The sequence below is a fragment of the Chiloscyllium punctatum genome, chromosome 20 (genome assembly GCF_047496795.1).
Source record: "Chiloscyllium punctatum isolate Juve2018m chromosome 20, sChiPun1.3, whole genome shotgun sequence".
Lineage (NCBI taxonomy): Eukaryota > Metazoa > Chordata > Chondrichthyes > Orectolobiformes > Hemiscylliidae > Chiloscyllium > Chiloscyllium punctatum.
The window spans coordinates 64,125,685-64,141,190 of NC_092758.1; the positions used below are offsets into that span (position 1 = coordinate 64,125,685).

The 15,506-nt window shown below is 39.1% G+C and overlaps 1 protein-coding gene across 1 annotated transcript in view; it reads right to left on the bottom strand.

The window, feature by feature from the left end:
- Nucleotides 1–14,653, bottom strand: part of ttc1 (tetratricopeptide repeat domain 1) — a 56,672-nt gene extending 42,019 nt beyond the window's left edge. The window contains exons 1-3 of the mRNA XM_072591034.1: nt 14,586–14,653; nt 10,118–10,529; nt 4,813–4,873 (exon numbers count right to left, since the gene is read on the bottom strand). Of these exons, the coding sequence (XP_072447135.1) occupies nt 4,813–4,873; nt 10,118–10,513 (457 nt within the window). The 5' untranslated portion in view covers nt 10,514–10,529; nt 14,586–14,653. The remainder of the gene's footprint in view (nt 1–4,812; nt 4,874–10,117; nt 10,530–14,585) is intronic.
- Between the last annotated feature and the right edge of the window lie 853 nt (nt 14,654–15,506).

The following is a 15,506-nucleotide window of genomic DNA, read 5'->3' on the forward strand; positions in this document are numbered from 1 at the left end:
AAATGATTAATCAGACTTCCAATTATTAGTTACAGTCATTTAACGCTTGCTGGAAGCTACACATATTCATATGCAAGGCCCAATTCTTTACAAACAGAAAGACTGCACCCAAGCATTGTATCTTCTTCAAACATAAGCCTAGCAGATATCTATTCCCGAGGTATACTGTCCATGACTATGGCTTGACCAGAATCAACTTGCCATCCAATCACCCTTTTTTTTGTCATGCTGTGCAAGTTGCCCCCCATGAAATTGCGGATTCCTGCATCCATCCTGATGAGAAGTCTCTCTCTTTCAGCAGTAAATCAAAAATTGATTACCCATACAGGAGAAATTTTCACCATAAGATTGTGATTAATGAGCAGTTTCAAAACTCCAATTTTTTGAATTGTTTAATATTTAATTAACCATGTTCTAAGCTATAAACTTGGATACCAATTACTGCGCACTACAATATTGTGATGAAATCCTCTAGTTGCATCCATTTTTTTTTTGTTCATGGAGAAACCCTGCAAATTATGTCATGATCCCAAAGCAGACCACCAAATTTATTTTAAAATCCCAGATGAGCCCGTTAATATAGTTAGATACCAGACAAAATTACTTAAGATATTTAAGATTCAGGAGTCTTACTAAGAGAATAAGATATTTTGAACAAACAATACTTTAAAAGTCAGAACAATAACACATTCTAAATACAAATACCCCAATATAATTTTAACACAGAATGAACGTGGTAAACCTGAGTCATATACTGTAACACATACTCCTATAGAACACATCAAATAACAAATGCAATCAAGACAGATTCCATAATTTGTTTATAACTTTTCGGACATTAAAGATGTGATGGGTTATCAAATTTTGCTAAACTTCATAATGAATTATAATTCATCATTTTTGCAATCTGGCCTTGTACCACTCTCTCAAGAACTCTTCCATCATTGACTGTCTCAACAACAGCTCTTGTTCTGGTTGATCTCCCTCCTGCTCAAAGTTCATGCTCCTGTGAACTCCAAAACTCCCATACAGCAAGTGCCTACGGATTTCGAAATCAGTATGCTATGTGCCTGGAGAGAAACTTATAGGATGTGGTATTTTCAAGTATCTGCAGCTTTGACGCATTGCTAAAGTGCACTTTGTAGAAGTATATACTGCTTTCGCTATGGACCCAAGATAGACAAACTAAAAATTTAAAGTGATGAATGCAGATCAAATAGGTTGTCTTGCTTTGGATGGTTGGAACTTCGAGTATGACATAGCTACCCCAACCTAGGCAAGTGAAATATATTTTTCACACTTTCGCATAGTTAATAGTTTTGCAGAGTCAGGAAATGAGTTACGCGCCAAAGAATTCCCAAGCCATCCTTGTGCAGGCACAGTATTCATAGACTGATCTAGTTAAATTTCTGATCCATGGTCACTGCCCTGGTTACTGCTGGTAGGAATTTCAGTGATACTATCAAACCTCAAGGGGAGATGTTTAGGTGCTCTCTCATTGGAAGCTATCACTGTGTGGCATTTGTATGGCACAAATGTTACTTAGCATATACAAGCCCAAGCCTGATGTTCAGATCTTGCTACGTGCAGTCACAGACGTGAGGATTTGCAAATGGAATCAGTAAACATCCCACTTCTGACCTAATGAAGGAGAGATTATTGATGGCGCAGCTGAATATGGACATGTCTTGGGCATCATCCGGAGAAACTGCACAATGACATGTTTGGGCTGAGGATCAATGTTCAACAACCACAGCCATTTTCCCTTTTGCAATCTAACACTCCAACCAATAGAGTTTGCCGCAATTCGCATGGAGATGAATTTTGCTAGGCCTTTTGGTGCTGCATTCAAATCCTGTCTTAATGTCAAGAGCAGTCATTCTAACTTTCCCTTACTAGTACAAAGAGAGCCAAATAAGGTTGTCAAGACTGAAGGAAGAACATGAATGGTCAATGATAATTTGCAACTTAAGGAATATCAGAGAGGCAAAAAAGGCGCCAGAGTAATTGAATTCAGAGAAAATAATGCTGTGGTTGAGACTTTCCTGTGATGGTTTAGATGAGGATCATGTAAAGATAGAATGGAACACTGTCAAAGAGGCAGAATTCTTGCCAATGGCAAAAATATTGAACTTGACACTCAACTGAAAGTCACTAGTGCCTATACACAATTTAATGCAGTCTAGATGTTAGCAGCTTTTATGAAGTGTTGTTTTAAAATCTACAAATTGTAAATACTGTATCTTTTTCTTTTTGAATGTGGACTGACTTATGTAAAGACTGTTTTACAATAAAGAACAGGGGAAAGAATTATTGTAGTTTTAAAAATTAAGTGCTTACACTGCTGCTTTATTCAAGCTTGCCGGGGGGGGGGGGGGAGAGGGAAAGAGATGCTTGTCCTCACTCTTGGGAGTGTATAACATTCTACAGAGTCACATTTTGCCAGAAACATGTTGCTGATTGGTTTGTGGAACTGCAACGAGTTGTGGACACCAAAGACTATTGGCCTGAGAACAATTATCTGATTGGCTCCTGGGTGGCTTAACAGGTTGTGGGTGCGAACAATACTAGCATCCTCTCGTCTGTGGAAAAGGCACATGGTGTTGTATCTCTCCCTCCAGTAAAATATCTAAAGCTTGACGAAAATAGGTTTATTTTCTCCCAGCAGTTGCAGTAGGCTGTTCATTTTAACACTGGATTAGTGGTGCTGGAAGAGCACAGCAGTTCAGGCAGCATCCAACGAGCAGCGAAATCAACGTTTCGGGCAAAAGCCCTTCATCAGGAATAAAGGCAGTGAGCCTGAAGCATGGAGAGATAAGCTAGAGGAGGGTGGGGGTGGGGAGAGAGTAGCATAGAGTACCTCAGGGCATCAATGTGGACTTCAACAGCTTCCTCATCTCCCCTTCCCCCACCTCATCCTAGTTTCAAGCTTCCAGCTCAGTTACTGTCTCCTTGACTTGTCCGACCTGCCTATCTTCTTTTCCACCTATCCACTCCACCCTCTCCTCCTTGACCTATCACCTTCATCTCCTCCCCCACTCACCCATTGTATTCTATGCTACTCTCTCCCCACCCCCACCCTCCTCTAGCTTATCTCTCCATGCTTCAGGCTCATTGCCTTTATTCCTGATGAAGGGCTTTTGCCCGAAACGTTGATTTCGCTGCTCGTTGGATGCTGCCTGAACTGCTGTGCTCTTCCAGCACCACTAATCCAGTATTTGATTTTCAGCATCTGCAGTCATTGTTTTTACCTTGTTCATTTTAACAGTTATGTTACAGTCTTTATAATCATGTGAAGAAGTGAGAATCTAAAGAGAAAAAGACAAAGACTTCACAAACTTAAGAAACTAAAGGAACACTACATAAAATCCTGAGGACTGGTGCTTTTGAACTGTTTCCTCAGTATCTTTTGTATGCACCCACAACACCAATGTTCTTGTTTATGTGTTTACCTCTGTGTGCAAAGAGGCTTTAGACATTGATTTGGCAGCTCAGGGGTTAGCACTGCTGCCGCACAGTGCCAGGAACCTGGATTCAATTTGACCCTGCCTGTGTGGAATTTGCACATTCTCCACGTGTATGCACGTGTTTCCTTCAGGTGCTCTGGTTTCCTTCCACTGGTCCAGAGATATGGAGATCAGGTGAACTGGCCATGGGAAATTGCCCATAGTACCCAGGGATGTCTCGGTTAGGTTGATTAGCCATGGGATATGCAGGGTTACAGGAATAGGCAGGAGGATGGGATACTCTTCAGAAGGTCAGTATGGACTCCATGGACCTAATGGCCTACTTCCAAATTGTAGGGATTCTATGGTTAAAGTATTAACAAGTGAAATTACATGTCAACAGTTCATAGTTGTTTACCTGTGATTGGAACACATTTATTTGCAATAAATAGCTGTTTTTGTTAATTATAGAAATCTGGTCCATATTTTCTGTCAAGCTGGTTTTATCCAACAGGCAAATTGGGACTTTGCATATTTTTATTAAATGTTTAACTTTCGAATGACTGCCTACTCTAGTGCACTACCCCAATAGGTATGACTAAGTGAGGGAATAATGCTGCAGCTGCTCAAAACCATGGTAAAAAAATCTGTCCAATTTTGGTCTCTATATTTGAAAAAAGATTTAATTGCATTAAGTTAGAGGATTGAGAAGTGATTGTATAGAAATATACAAGATCCTGAAAAAAAAACTTTAAATGGTGGCTACCAAGAGGATATTTTCTCTTGCCAGGGACAGTAGAATTTAGGAATACAATTTGACAATAACAGTAATTCTCTCAAATTTTAGTATGTGGAATTCTCTTCCCCAGGTAGAGACCCAGGTGGAGGCTGGGTCACTAAATGCATTTAAGGCTGATTTTTGACAGAGATAAGGCAATCAAAGGTTATATAGGATCAAACAGTCATGTGGCGTTGATTCTATGACCAGATTAGCCATTAACTCACTGAATGACAGAGCAGGCCTGAAGGGCCAAATGGCCTAATGCTTCTAAGTCCTAGGTGCAAATGCTGCTATCAAGAGCGAACATGGAGACAAAGAAAGCACTTCAGAGCAGGAGCGATAAAAAATTTTGGAAACACAGTATTTTATCTGAGCTACAAACCAGGGAAATATAGGCTTTTATTCTCAATAATACTTTCAGTCTCAATATAATACATTAACAGGCAAGATTAGTAAATGGACAAACAATTAATGAACAAAACTATTTATTAATTTCTCTGAATCATGGCCATTTTGAGCTAAATGACCATTATGGTTGTCTAACCTCAATACACTTGAGGCTAAAATATGCTGCAAAAAACATACCTCCTTTTTTAAACTGCCCATTTCCAACTTCTTTCAATGTTCGACTTGACTTTTGCCTTCGCTGTAAAACAGAAGGTTGGTGAGAGTCTAAAAATCCAGAGGTATGAATATGAAGTGCAGAATTTCCAAATATAATGATGTAACATGAAAAGTGTTCAATTATATACATCTACACACACACTCACTCACCAAACCCCCCACCCTACCCCTTCAGGTTCTACATCACCACCCTTTTCATTCACTTACATTTTTGAATACCCTTACAGAAGTTAAAGATTTTGAATTCTAGTATTGTCATATGTTTTGTTACAATATAAAAAAAAATCCACAAAGAAAGACTTCAGTTCTCCATTCTGTGCTTCACATACCAGAACATACAGATCTTCTAAATTCTACGACTGTCACTGAATATTTGTTGAGTGTAGACTGACAACTAAAATGTCTTACATATGGGAACTGCTCAGTGGTTCGATTTCAAATCCTACAGTTGACTAAAAATATCCATAAAATATGTTAGATATAAAGTTGACTGTGTTGTCAGTTATTTTTATCCTCCAAAACCAACAGCCTTACAGGAAGCATCAGAAAGTGCTAAGTTTTAAAATGATTTGACTAATGGACAAATATTGCACATCTAGCCCAAGAGCAGTCATCCGGGAGCAGGTCAGTCTTCACAATAGTGGGCCAGAGATACCAGATGTACCATACAACTTTTTTTTAAACTGAAGGACATAGCCATCACTGGCTTGGCCAGCATTTATTTTCCATCATTAGGTGCCCTCAAGATGCTAGTGAACTGCCTTCCAGAAAATGCTGCAGTCCATGTGCTGCAGGTGCACCCACAGTGCTAACGGAGATTTTGACTCAATAATACTGAAGAAACAGCAACATATTTCCACAACAATTCTTCTTTTTTCTCAACCTAACACATTTTTTACACAAAGATTTTACTAAATTTTAAAAAGCACAAGAAAATTTAAATTTTGGTATGATTTCTTCTCATATCATGAGCATGTTGTTTCACTGGACCATTTTTATGCAGTCAAACCTGAAATCTTCTAGTCTAAACATGACTTTAATAACCAACAATCCTTACAATACCTGATCAAGATGAGCAAACAAACAATTCTGCACAATTACTACAGACTGCCTATTTTTATATCTTTGCTCAATTCTACCACTATCTGATCCCAATAAAACCCTCATCCATGCCTTTATCATCTCTAGACTTGATTATTTCAACATACTTCCACATTTTACTCTGCACAAACCTGAGGTCATTCAAGCGTTCATTGCCCATGCCTTCACCTGCACCAAATTCTGCTCACCTATCACTCCACCCATGTACTAACTAACCTACACTAGCTTTCACTGAGGTAATACTTTGATGCTAAAATTACCAATTTTTCCAAATCTCTCATTAATCTCACCCATCTGCAATATTAATTGCCTCCAGCTCTACAACTGAAGATATCTACAATCCTCTAACTTTGGATTTGGTTGATGATTGCATCACCCACTGACAGCCATGACTTTACTTGCCTGAACCCTAAACTCTGGAATTATTTCCTTATTTTACTGCTTCATTCTTTCCTTTCACATATTTAAACCAAAGTCTTACCAAACTTTTAGTCATCTGCCTCAATATCACCATATGTGGCACAAAGTAACTTTCTGTTGTAACATGCCCATTAAGTGCTTTGATAGGTTTTATGTTAAATGTACTCTTACTGAAATTTGTTGAATAGACACCAATTGGCAGCACTTTAATTTTCATTCCACACCTACTACTGCAGTCATCGTTCTCTTCTCCACTCAAATATCCACCATTTATTTTTTCAAAGGGTATGACTTTTGGTCCTCACTACTTGTAAATTCAGTTTAGCATCATTATAACTTGAATTCCATATCTCAAAGTTTTATCTAAGTTAAACCAATCTGCATCGCCTCCCCAATTGAAAACAGTACTTCTTCTAGTGCTCTCTTACTCTCGCTTCTTACCAATTCCATTAAAATCTTTGTACATCTTATTTTCCAATTGTGAATTACGCTAAAATGCTAATAATTTCTTCTCTTTACAGTAGTACATTAACTTATTGCACGTTTCAAATGTTTTCCAGTTTTCCTTCACATTTGATTTGTCTCCTCACCCATTGTTGGGAAAGCATGATTCTAATATAGTTGCAACAGCAACAAAAATGGCGACTATGCACAGTTCTGTGATCATTAGGAAGAGGCAAGCTGAGAAAAGAGGAAAAAGATAAATAATTTCAAATGCAAAACAGGTGAGAATAATGAGCATGCTTGATGTAGGAATAAACTAAAATATGTAGAAAACAAAGAGGACAGAGGCTTTTCTATGAAATGGATCAGTCAAGTATGCGGATTTCAAGATAGACTCATTTTTTGCGAGAATGGGAAGCACAACAATATGTGAATAACAAAGAAACAAGTATTCATAATAAAGCCCTTTTATCAACTGGATGCCCTGTAAAGAACAGGTCATAAGATATAACTTACAACATTACTCCATTGTTAACCAAATGGTTGCCAACATTTAGAAATGTAGTCTGGCGATAAGCACAGGGATGAACAAATAATTTAAGGAACAACGATTTGGATGATTCGCCATTTATGGTTTGAAAGAAGAAATACTTGAAACAAAATGCATCATTGAGAAAGGACATTACTGTGGCATTAAAATAGAGAATATTTGAAAGAAATACTGTTTAACATGTACTGAATACAAATATAATTCACAAAAGTAAATTCCAATTTGACAGCAATGGATATTTTATAATCTTCCAGAGTTGTGGACGTGTGGAACAGATTCCATAAATAACAGCTTAACTGAAGGTTTCAAACACAAGTGCAGATGGAAGATTGAAGTCTGGTGTCTCCTGAAATCCTGGGACTATGGAAATGCCAACTTTCCCACAGATATTATATTGGATTTAAAATTAGATAGGGGGCACCGAAATTTTGTTATCTAAAATTTTGGAAAGGGGACTGGAAACATTTATAATGCGTGCACTTTTGGATATAACGGTCAAATGACAGATTTTGCAGGGAGATTTATAAACACACACATTTAAGTATAAGCCATTCAGTCCTTCGACCTCACTTCACCATTTGATCAGATCATGGCTAACTTATGGCCTCAACTCCACTTTATTGTCTACCCTCTATTCCCTTTGACTTGTCAGTGCTCACAATCATTACCCCTCTGAATCTGACAGCAACATCAGCACAATTGCAGATTAAGACAGGAAACAAAGTATATATTCAATGCACTGCCATAAGTGACATCAGCCCATTCCACTCTGAGCCAGCATCCATTGACTTCAATTATGTGGAAACAAATTCCCTTTTCTCCTTTCACATTGCAGTTATGCACTCTATTAAAACATTACATTATTCAGTAAGGTGTAACTAAGGTTTTAAACAACAATAGATGATTTAATTTTAATGCTGTTTATTTCTTGGTTGTTGCCTTTGGGAATATTTTGTGGGATTGATTTCTTGGGACAGCTTGAAGACAGCATCACACGTCCACACCAGGAATCCATACTGAAGAACAAAACAACCCACAAGCAAAATGAAGCCACAAGAATGTTATCCTTTACAATAAGAGAAATGGAACATAAAGTAATGATGTTATACTTTAGTTATACATAGGATTGGTGAGTTCACATCACAAATATAGTGGTCAGTTTTGGTTTCCTTATTTAAGGAAGGATGTAAATATGAAGTCAGTTCACTAGATTGATAACTTGAAGTGCTGACTGTCTATGACGAATCAAACATTATCAGGAGTAGTTGGGTATGGAATTCGGAACACAAACAGATCAGACATTATTTTGATGAATGGTAGTCTCCACGGGCCAAATGGCCTACTTCAGCTCTGTACTTTTACATTCTCACTGCAAAGCTCACTTAGATAAATGCGAGGTGCTGCATTTTGGGAAAGCAAATCTTAGCAGGACTTATACACTTAATGGTAAGGTCCTAGGGAGTGTTGCTGAACAAAGAGACCTTGGAGTGCAGGTTCATAGCTCCTTGAAAGTGGAGTCGCAGGTAGATAGGATAGTGAAGGTGGCGTTTGGTATGCTTTCCTTTATTGGTCAGAGTACTGAGTACAGATGTTGGGAGGCCATGTTGTGGCTGTACAGGACATTGGTGGGGTCACTTTTGGAATACTAAATGCAATTCTGGTCTCCTTCCTGTTGGAAAGATGTTGTGAAACCTGAAAGGGTTCAGAAAAGATTTACAAGGATATTGCCAGGGTAGGAGGATTTGAGCTATAGGGAGTGGTTGAATAGGCTAGGGCTGTTTTCCCTGGAGCATCAGAGGTGACCTTAGAGGTTTATAAAATCATGAGGGGCATGGATAGGATAAATAGACAAGGTGTTTTTCCTGGGATGGGGCAGTCCAGAACTAGAGGGCATAGGTTTAGGGTGACAGGGGGAAAATGTAAACGAGGCCTAAGGGACAACTTTTTCACACAGAGTGTGATACGTGTATGGAATGAGCTGCCAGAGGAAGTGGTGGAGGCTAGTACAATTACAACATTTAAAAGGCATCTGAGTAAGCATGGAAGGGTTTGGAGGGATATGGACCAGGTGCTCGCAGGTGGGACTAGATTGGGTTGCGATATCTGGTTGGCATGGACAAGGTGGACCGAAGGGTCTGTTTCCGTGCTGTACATCTCTATGACTCTACCACCTCTGAGGTTTTCATAGAATAAAATCCCTACAGGATGAAAGCAGGCCATTTGGTCCATCAAGTCCACACTGACCTTCGAAGAGCATCCCAACCCAATCCCGTAACTCTGTATATCCCGTGGCCAATTCATTTAACTTGTATAATTTTGGACAGTGGGAGAAAAATGGAACAGCCAGAGGAAATCCACGCAGACACGGGGAAAATTTGCAAACTCCACGCAGACACCTGAGCATGGAACTGAACCTGGATCCCTGAAGCTGAGAGGCAGCAGTACTACTGAGCCATCTTTCCTTGGGGTCAGCAGCTATCACCCTTGGTTTAACTCATGCCATTGTCACAGCCCAAAACAATGTATTGAGATATATAGCTGTAGTTATGAACAAATGGCAACTGCATAAGAAAATGACAGCTGCACAAAACCTTATATTTGGATTTCAGAACCTGAAACACACTAGCACAGAAACGCCGTAATGCAAATTGAATGATAAAACAAAAATAATGCAGTTTATCATTCACAAAACTGGAGACCAGGTTCAAATGGAAAACAAATTATCTGATGAACTCAAGTCACATGGATTACCTGTTTTTCTTCTTCAGGCATATCTTTTTCCAGTTCTCTTAAATATTCTTCATCAAACTCAAGCTTTTTGGTTTCTTTTATTTCAGAATCATCCTCTAACTCAGAATTTGTCACGCCATCTTCTGTGTCCACAAAACCACCAGTCTCCAGTGATTCTCTGCATTCAAAGAAGCGATCTTCTGTTGTCTCTTCATCATCAGCAATGTGAGCAGATCGGAGCTTCTCAGCATTACCGCTGGCTCCTAAAGTTTCACGCTCCACAGGTGTTAGCCTGCTTGAAGTTGACTCACTACTTAAATGCCCTGATGGTTTCTGTGTTGCTCCCTCACCATCTGAAACGTTTAGAAAAGTACCCAAACTTTCAGAAAGCTCGGTGTCTTCTGATTCCCGATCCATTTACTGTTCTGACCCACTGAAGCAAAAAGAAAACAAAAAGCTTATCACAATTTGGAAAAGCAAATCAGAGCAGGACTTGTATACTTTATGGTAAGTTCTTGGGGAGTGTTGAAGAACAAAGAGACCTTGGAATGCAGGTTCATAGTTCCTTGAAAGTGGAGTCCTAGTAGTTATGATAGTGACGGCCGCATTTGGTGTGCTTTCCTTTTTGGTCAGAGTATTGAGTACAGGAGTTGGAAGGTCATTTAGCGGTTGTACAGGACATTGGTTCAGCCATATTTGGAGTATTACGTGCAATTTTAGTCTCCCTCCTATAGGAAGGATATTGTGAAACTTGAAATGATTCAGAAAAGATCTATGAGAATGTTGCCAGGATTGGAAGGTTTGAGCTATAGGGAGAGGCTGCATAAGCTGGGGCTATTTTTCCTGAAGTGTCAGAGGCTGAGAGCTGACAGCTGACCTTATAGAGGTTTATAAAACCATGAGGGGCATGGATAGGGTAAATAAGCAAGGTCTTTTCCCTGACATGGGGAATTCAGATCCCAGAGGGTAAGGTTTAAGGTGAGAGGGGAAAGATATAAGAGGGCCCGAAGAGGCATCTTTTTCACACAGAGGTTAGTACAAGTATGGAATGAGCTGCCAGAGGAAGTGGTGGAGGCTGGTACAATTACAGCATTTAAAAGGCATCTAGATGTGCATATGAATAGGAAGGATTTAGAGGGTTGTGGGCCAAATGCTGGCAAATGGGACTAGATTTATATAGGATATTTGCTCGGCATGGATATATTGGACCAAAGGGCATATCTCTGTGACTCTATAACTAAGGTAATTATTCTGTATATTTAACTGTGTAGGAACAGAACCATAAATACACAGCATGGAAGGTGTTTCAGTGGGAACACACTCAAACTTATTTTGCTCGATGAGAAGCCGACCTTGAAAGGCAATTTAATTCAAAATGTACTACATTAGTAGAAATCTTTTCGTAAACGTTCCTCATATATTTTAACTTTGAACTTATGAAACTTTGAACACCAGCACCTTTTTTAAAAATCTGTTTTCATCACAGATCTCCTTCCAATGTTAAAAAGAAGTAATTTTCATAAAGCAGTCAAGCTGATTTGAGAAAAACACATAGATGCATCAATCTCGGCTGAGTGCTGCATTCTTTCGGATTAGATGTTAAACAATGATCCTGTCTGCTTTTCCACACAAGAATGCACTGTCACAAGGGATTATTTTGAAGAACAGGGAAGTTTTATCAAACTAAAATTTATCACTTGACCATCATCTCTAAAGTTGTTATACAGTCATAGAGCATGGAAACAGACCCTTCAGTCCAACCAGTCCATGCTGACCACAATCCCAAACTAAAATAATCCCACCTACCTGCACTTGGCCCATATCCCCTCCAAACATTTCTCACTCATGTAGTTATCCACATCTTTTAAACATTGTTCTCATATCTCAAACTGTTGAGAGATCTTACCCCTGCAATGCTTCCCAATTAATTATTTACAATGCACACAAAGAACAGAACTGAAAGCAATTCTTAAATTTCTACATATGGATTCTGTGTCACCTGAACCCCCAAGGATATCCTTGTATTCTCACATTGTGATAAATTCCCCATTACTAATATCGACTTCCAGTCTTAGCCACTAGATCATTTTGTATGTTTAAACATAATCATTGATTGTTGGAGGCCATCAGACTGAGTTGCAAAAGTGGTCAGGCCGGGGAAGTTTTTGTTTGTCAAATGTTGATATAAATAACTGTCTTTCACATTTTTACATATTATACCAGTGGCAACACATCTAAACACTTTGTAAAGGTCCAAGGATGCAAAAAGCACTATATAAATGGAATTGCTATCCTTCAGTTGTAAATTATAATTTAAATCTGTAAAGTCCTTCATACTATTGTGCAAATCATGGGAGTAAAATTGGGTAAATTCAGTTTTTCATAATATTCCTTTTAAAAAGCGTACCTACTACTAGGGGTAATTTCACTTGTATACCCTTAAGGAAAATAGTCAGTGGAGCCTTTATGCAAGATTTCCCACAAGATTCAAAAAATTGAACATTGTTAAGAATAGATACTTGCTGTCAAAACTTTGTGTCTTGCATTAATCAGCACAAATGCAAGAAATGTCAAACTTTGAACAATTTAAATGTTAACAGTTTATAATATAGACCATGGTTCTGATTGGTTGGTCAGCTGATTTATTGGCTGAGGGACAGTCACAAACAAAATGACAACATGACTCCAAGCCCCTGGTAAGTCAAAAAATTTGGAATATGTGAATATATTTGTTGTTTGCAGAAGACAGGTCCCTACACAAGAATGCATTTTGCTTCTAGCATGCACAAATGAGCAAATTACAAACTTAACTAATTATCTGAAATCCACAATGCAGCCATCAGCATACTTGGATCGTTCAACAAATTCTGACCATCAGAATTACATCTAAAAGTGTTGCCCTGTATCTTATAAGTATGGTCTGGTTGAGTAGTCTGGACTCTGGCCATTGTAACCAGTCAGACAGAAATGTTGTCTGATTTGATCAGTCAACCACTGGAACGTTTGGCTTGCAAGCCCAGCACCGCACCAGTACAGAAATTCAATGCCTACTGCATTACTAACTACTGATAATATCATAGTCTTTTTCAATCTTAAAATCAGTTACTTCTAAAAAGTCTGCTTATGGTTTATTCAGAGAAGATCAGCACTGGGAAAAGTTTAAAGCCAAGAAGTTTGTTGAAAATTTAATTCAGGATCTACTACTTGAAAAAAATATTGCCCTGACTGCATACAGGAAATAACAACATACAATGACCAAAACTTATTTACAGCCAGATATAGCTTATCAAAAATCATAATCTATACACTTGATAGATTTGCATGCTGTTGCTTTCATGTCCATTTCAATTTAAACCAGCTCAAACCCACTAGGTCCAAAGTGAAATTAGAATCATGTACTGTAAGTCCCCACCCCTGCCAAAAGTCTACAGTATACAGTCTCTGCTGTTGGTTTAGGTTCTATTTCAGGATATAAATTTATAGAAGTAAACAAGTGTGGTTTTGCTTGTATCAACTTACAATAAAGACTGAACCACCAAATTTCAGCAATATTGGGGGAGTATTTATTCATTTTCTTTCCATGCCTGAAGCTCCGGGTAATGGCAATTCCCCTGCCCCACTATTTATAAATTTGCACTAGTACATACTAATACATTAATCCTATGTCTTCTAATAAGACAAAAATCAAACTTCAAGACTCAATGATTATCCACTGTTAAACACTGAAATGCATTTTTAAAACATGGAATGCACAATAAATTGGCAAGTATTCTATTCATGTGCAGATCCAAAATATTATCCCAATGCATGCCAGTCATATAATTCTCTATTGAGTAATCTACTTCTTGTTCAATTTTGTAGTATTCAAAACCTATCAGAAACTAAAGGCCCTGAAAAACCATCTCAAAAGTTGTTTAGAAGGTAAATTAATTCACATCAAACAACTGTCAGGCAGTCATTATAGTGTGGCCAAGGTTAAAGTGCAACCTGCTCCAGAGATGTGTAATAACATATCTGAACAGACCAATGAGACAAAACAGGGTGGATAGATGACACTGCAACAAAGTCTGGAAGGTTCCAGATTTGGTCCACTTCGGTGTTTTTTTTAAATAAACTTTCTTTCTGGATCTTAGATTTTCTACAAAGAAATAAAAGCAAAGTAATACTATAGATGCTAGAAAGCTGAAATTTAAAACATTAGAAGAATGCTAGGAATACTCTTTAGTTGAAGGGGAGGGTCACACTCGACTCGAAAGGTTAATATTTATTTTGTCTACACTATATATAGATGCTGCCCCTCCTCCGGGGCAAGAAACCGGGCGCCTCCGGCCGAGAGGCGGCTAAAGATATTTGGCATTTCTGGAAGAAACTGACGGCGAGTCCAGATGCCAACCTTACTCGCGTGAAAAACCGGGCTCAAAGACTTGGCTAAACCCCCCAGCTAACCGAAACTACGCTGTCCACATCTCCATAAATCCCCTTCACTCACCTGCTTCTCCCTTCAATAGCTGCGCATGAACCTACCCGGCGGAAACAGCAGCACCAACTTCCGGCAACATTATCCAATCGAAATGTGCGGGTACCTCTTGGAAGCATACCGGGAATTGTAGTTCACAGGCTTGATGGAACCGGGCGGACTACATATCTCAGCGGCCAGTGCAGTAAAGAGCATGCGCGTTTAGTCTTCGCCAGCTCCCAACCCTCCCTCATAAAACTACGCAAACGTAGCCCCCTCCGGACGCCCCCTGTTGGCCAACTCTGAGTTCAGCTCTTCTTGCAATCAGCTTCTGCTGCAGAAAATACTGGAGAAACTCAGCAGGTCTGGTAGCATCTGTGCAGGGAGAAACAGGATTAACATTCGGAGTCCTGGATCACACCAAAACGAAAACAGAAATTACTGGAAAATCGCAGCAGGTCTAGTAGTATCTGTGGAGATACACCAGAGTTAACGTTTCGAATCCAACGACCCATCTTCAGAACTGATTGGAGCCAAAAAGACAATGGTTTTTACACAGAGGATGGGTAAAAGTAAACAATAGATTACCAAAGGGAGAGAAAAATTGGTTGGACAAACAAAGGAGCATTAAAGGACAGTCTGGCGGAATGAAGAGCTGCTAATGGGACTATTCGTGTATGATAATGGGTGGTGTGTGATAGCAGCCCGTGTGAGAGCAAGGGTCAAGATTAAAGTGGTGCTGGAAAGGCATAGCAGGCCAGGCAGCATCGGAGGAGCAGGAAAATCGATGTTTCAGGCAAAAGCTCTTCATCAGGATCAGAGCAAGGCCGAGTATGTGGGATGGGGGAATACAAGAGGATGGATGCTCAAGACCTAAACTTGTTGAACTCGATAATAAGCCCAGAAAGCTGCAGGGTAGCCAAGTAGGAAATGAGTTGCTGTTGTTATAACTTG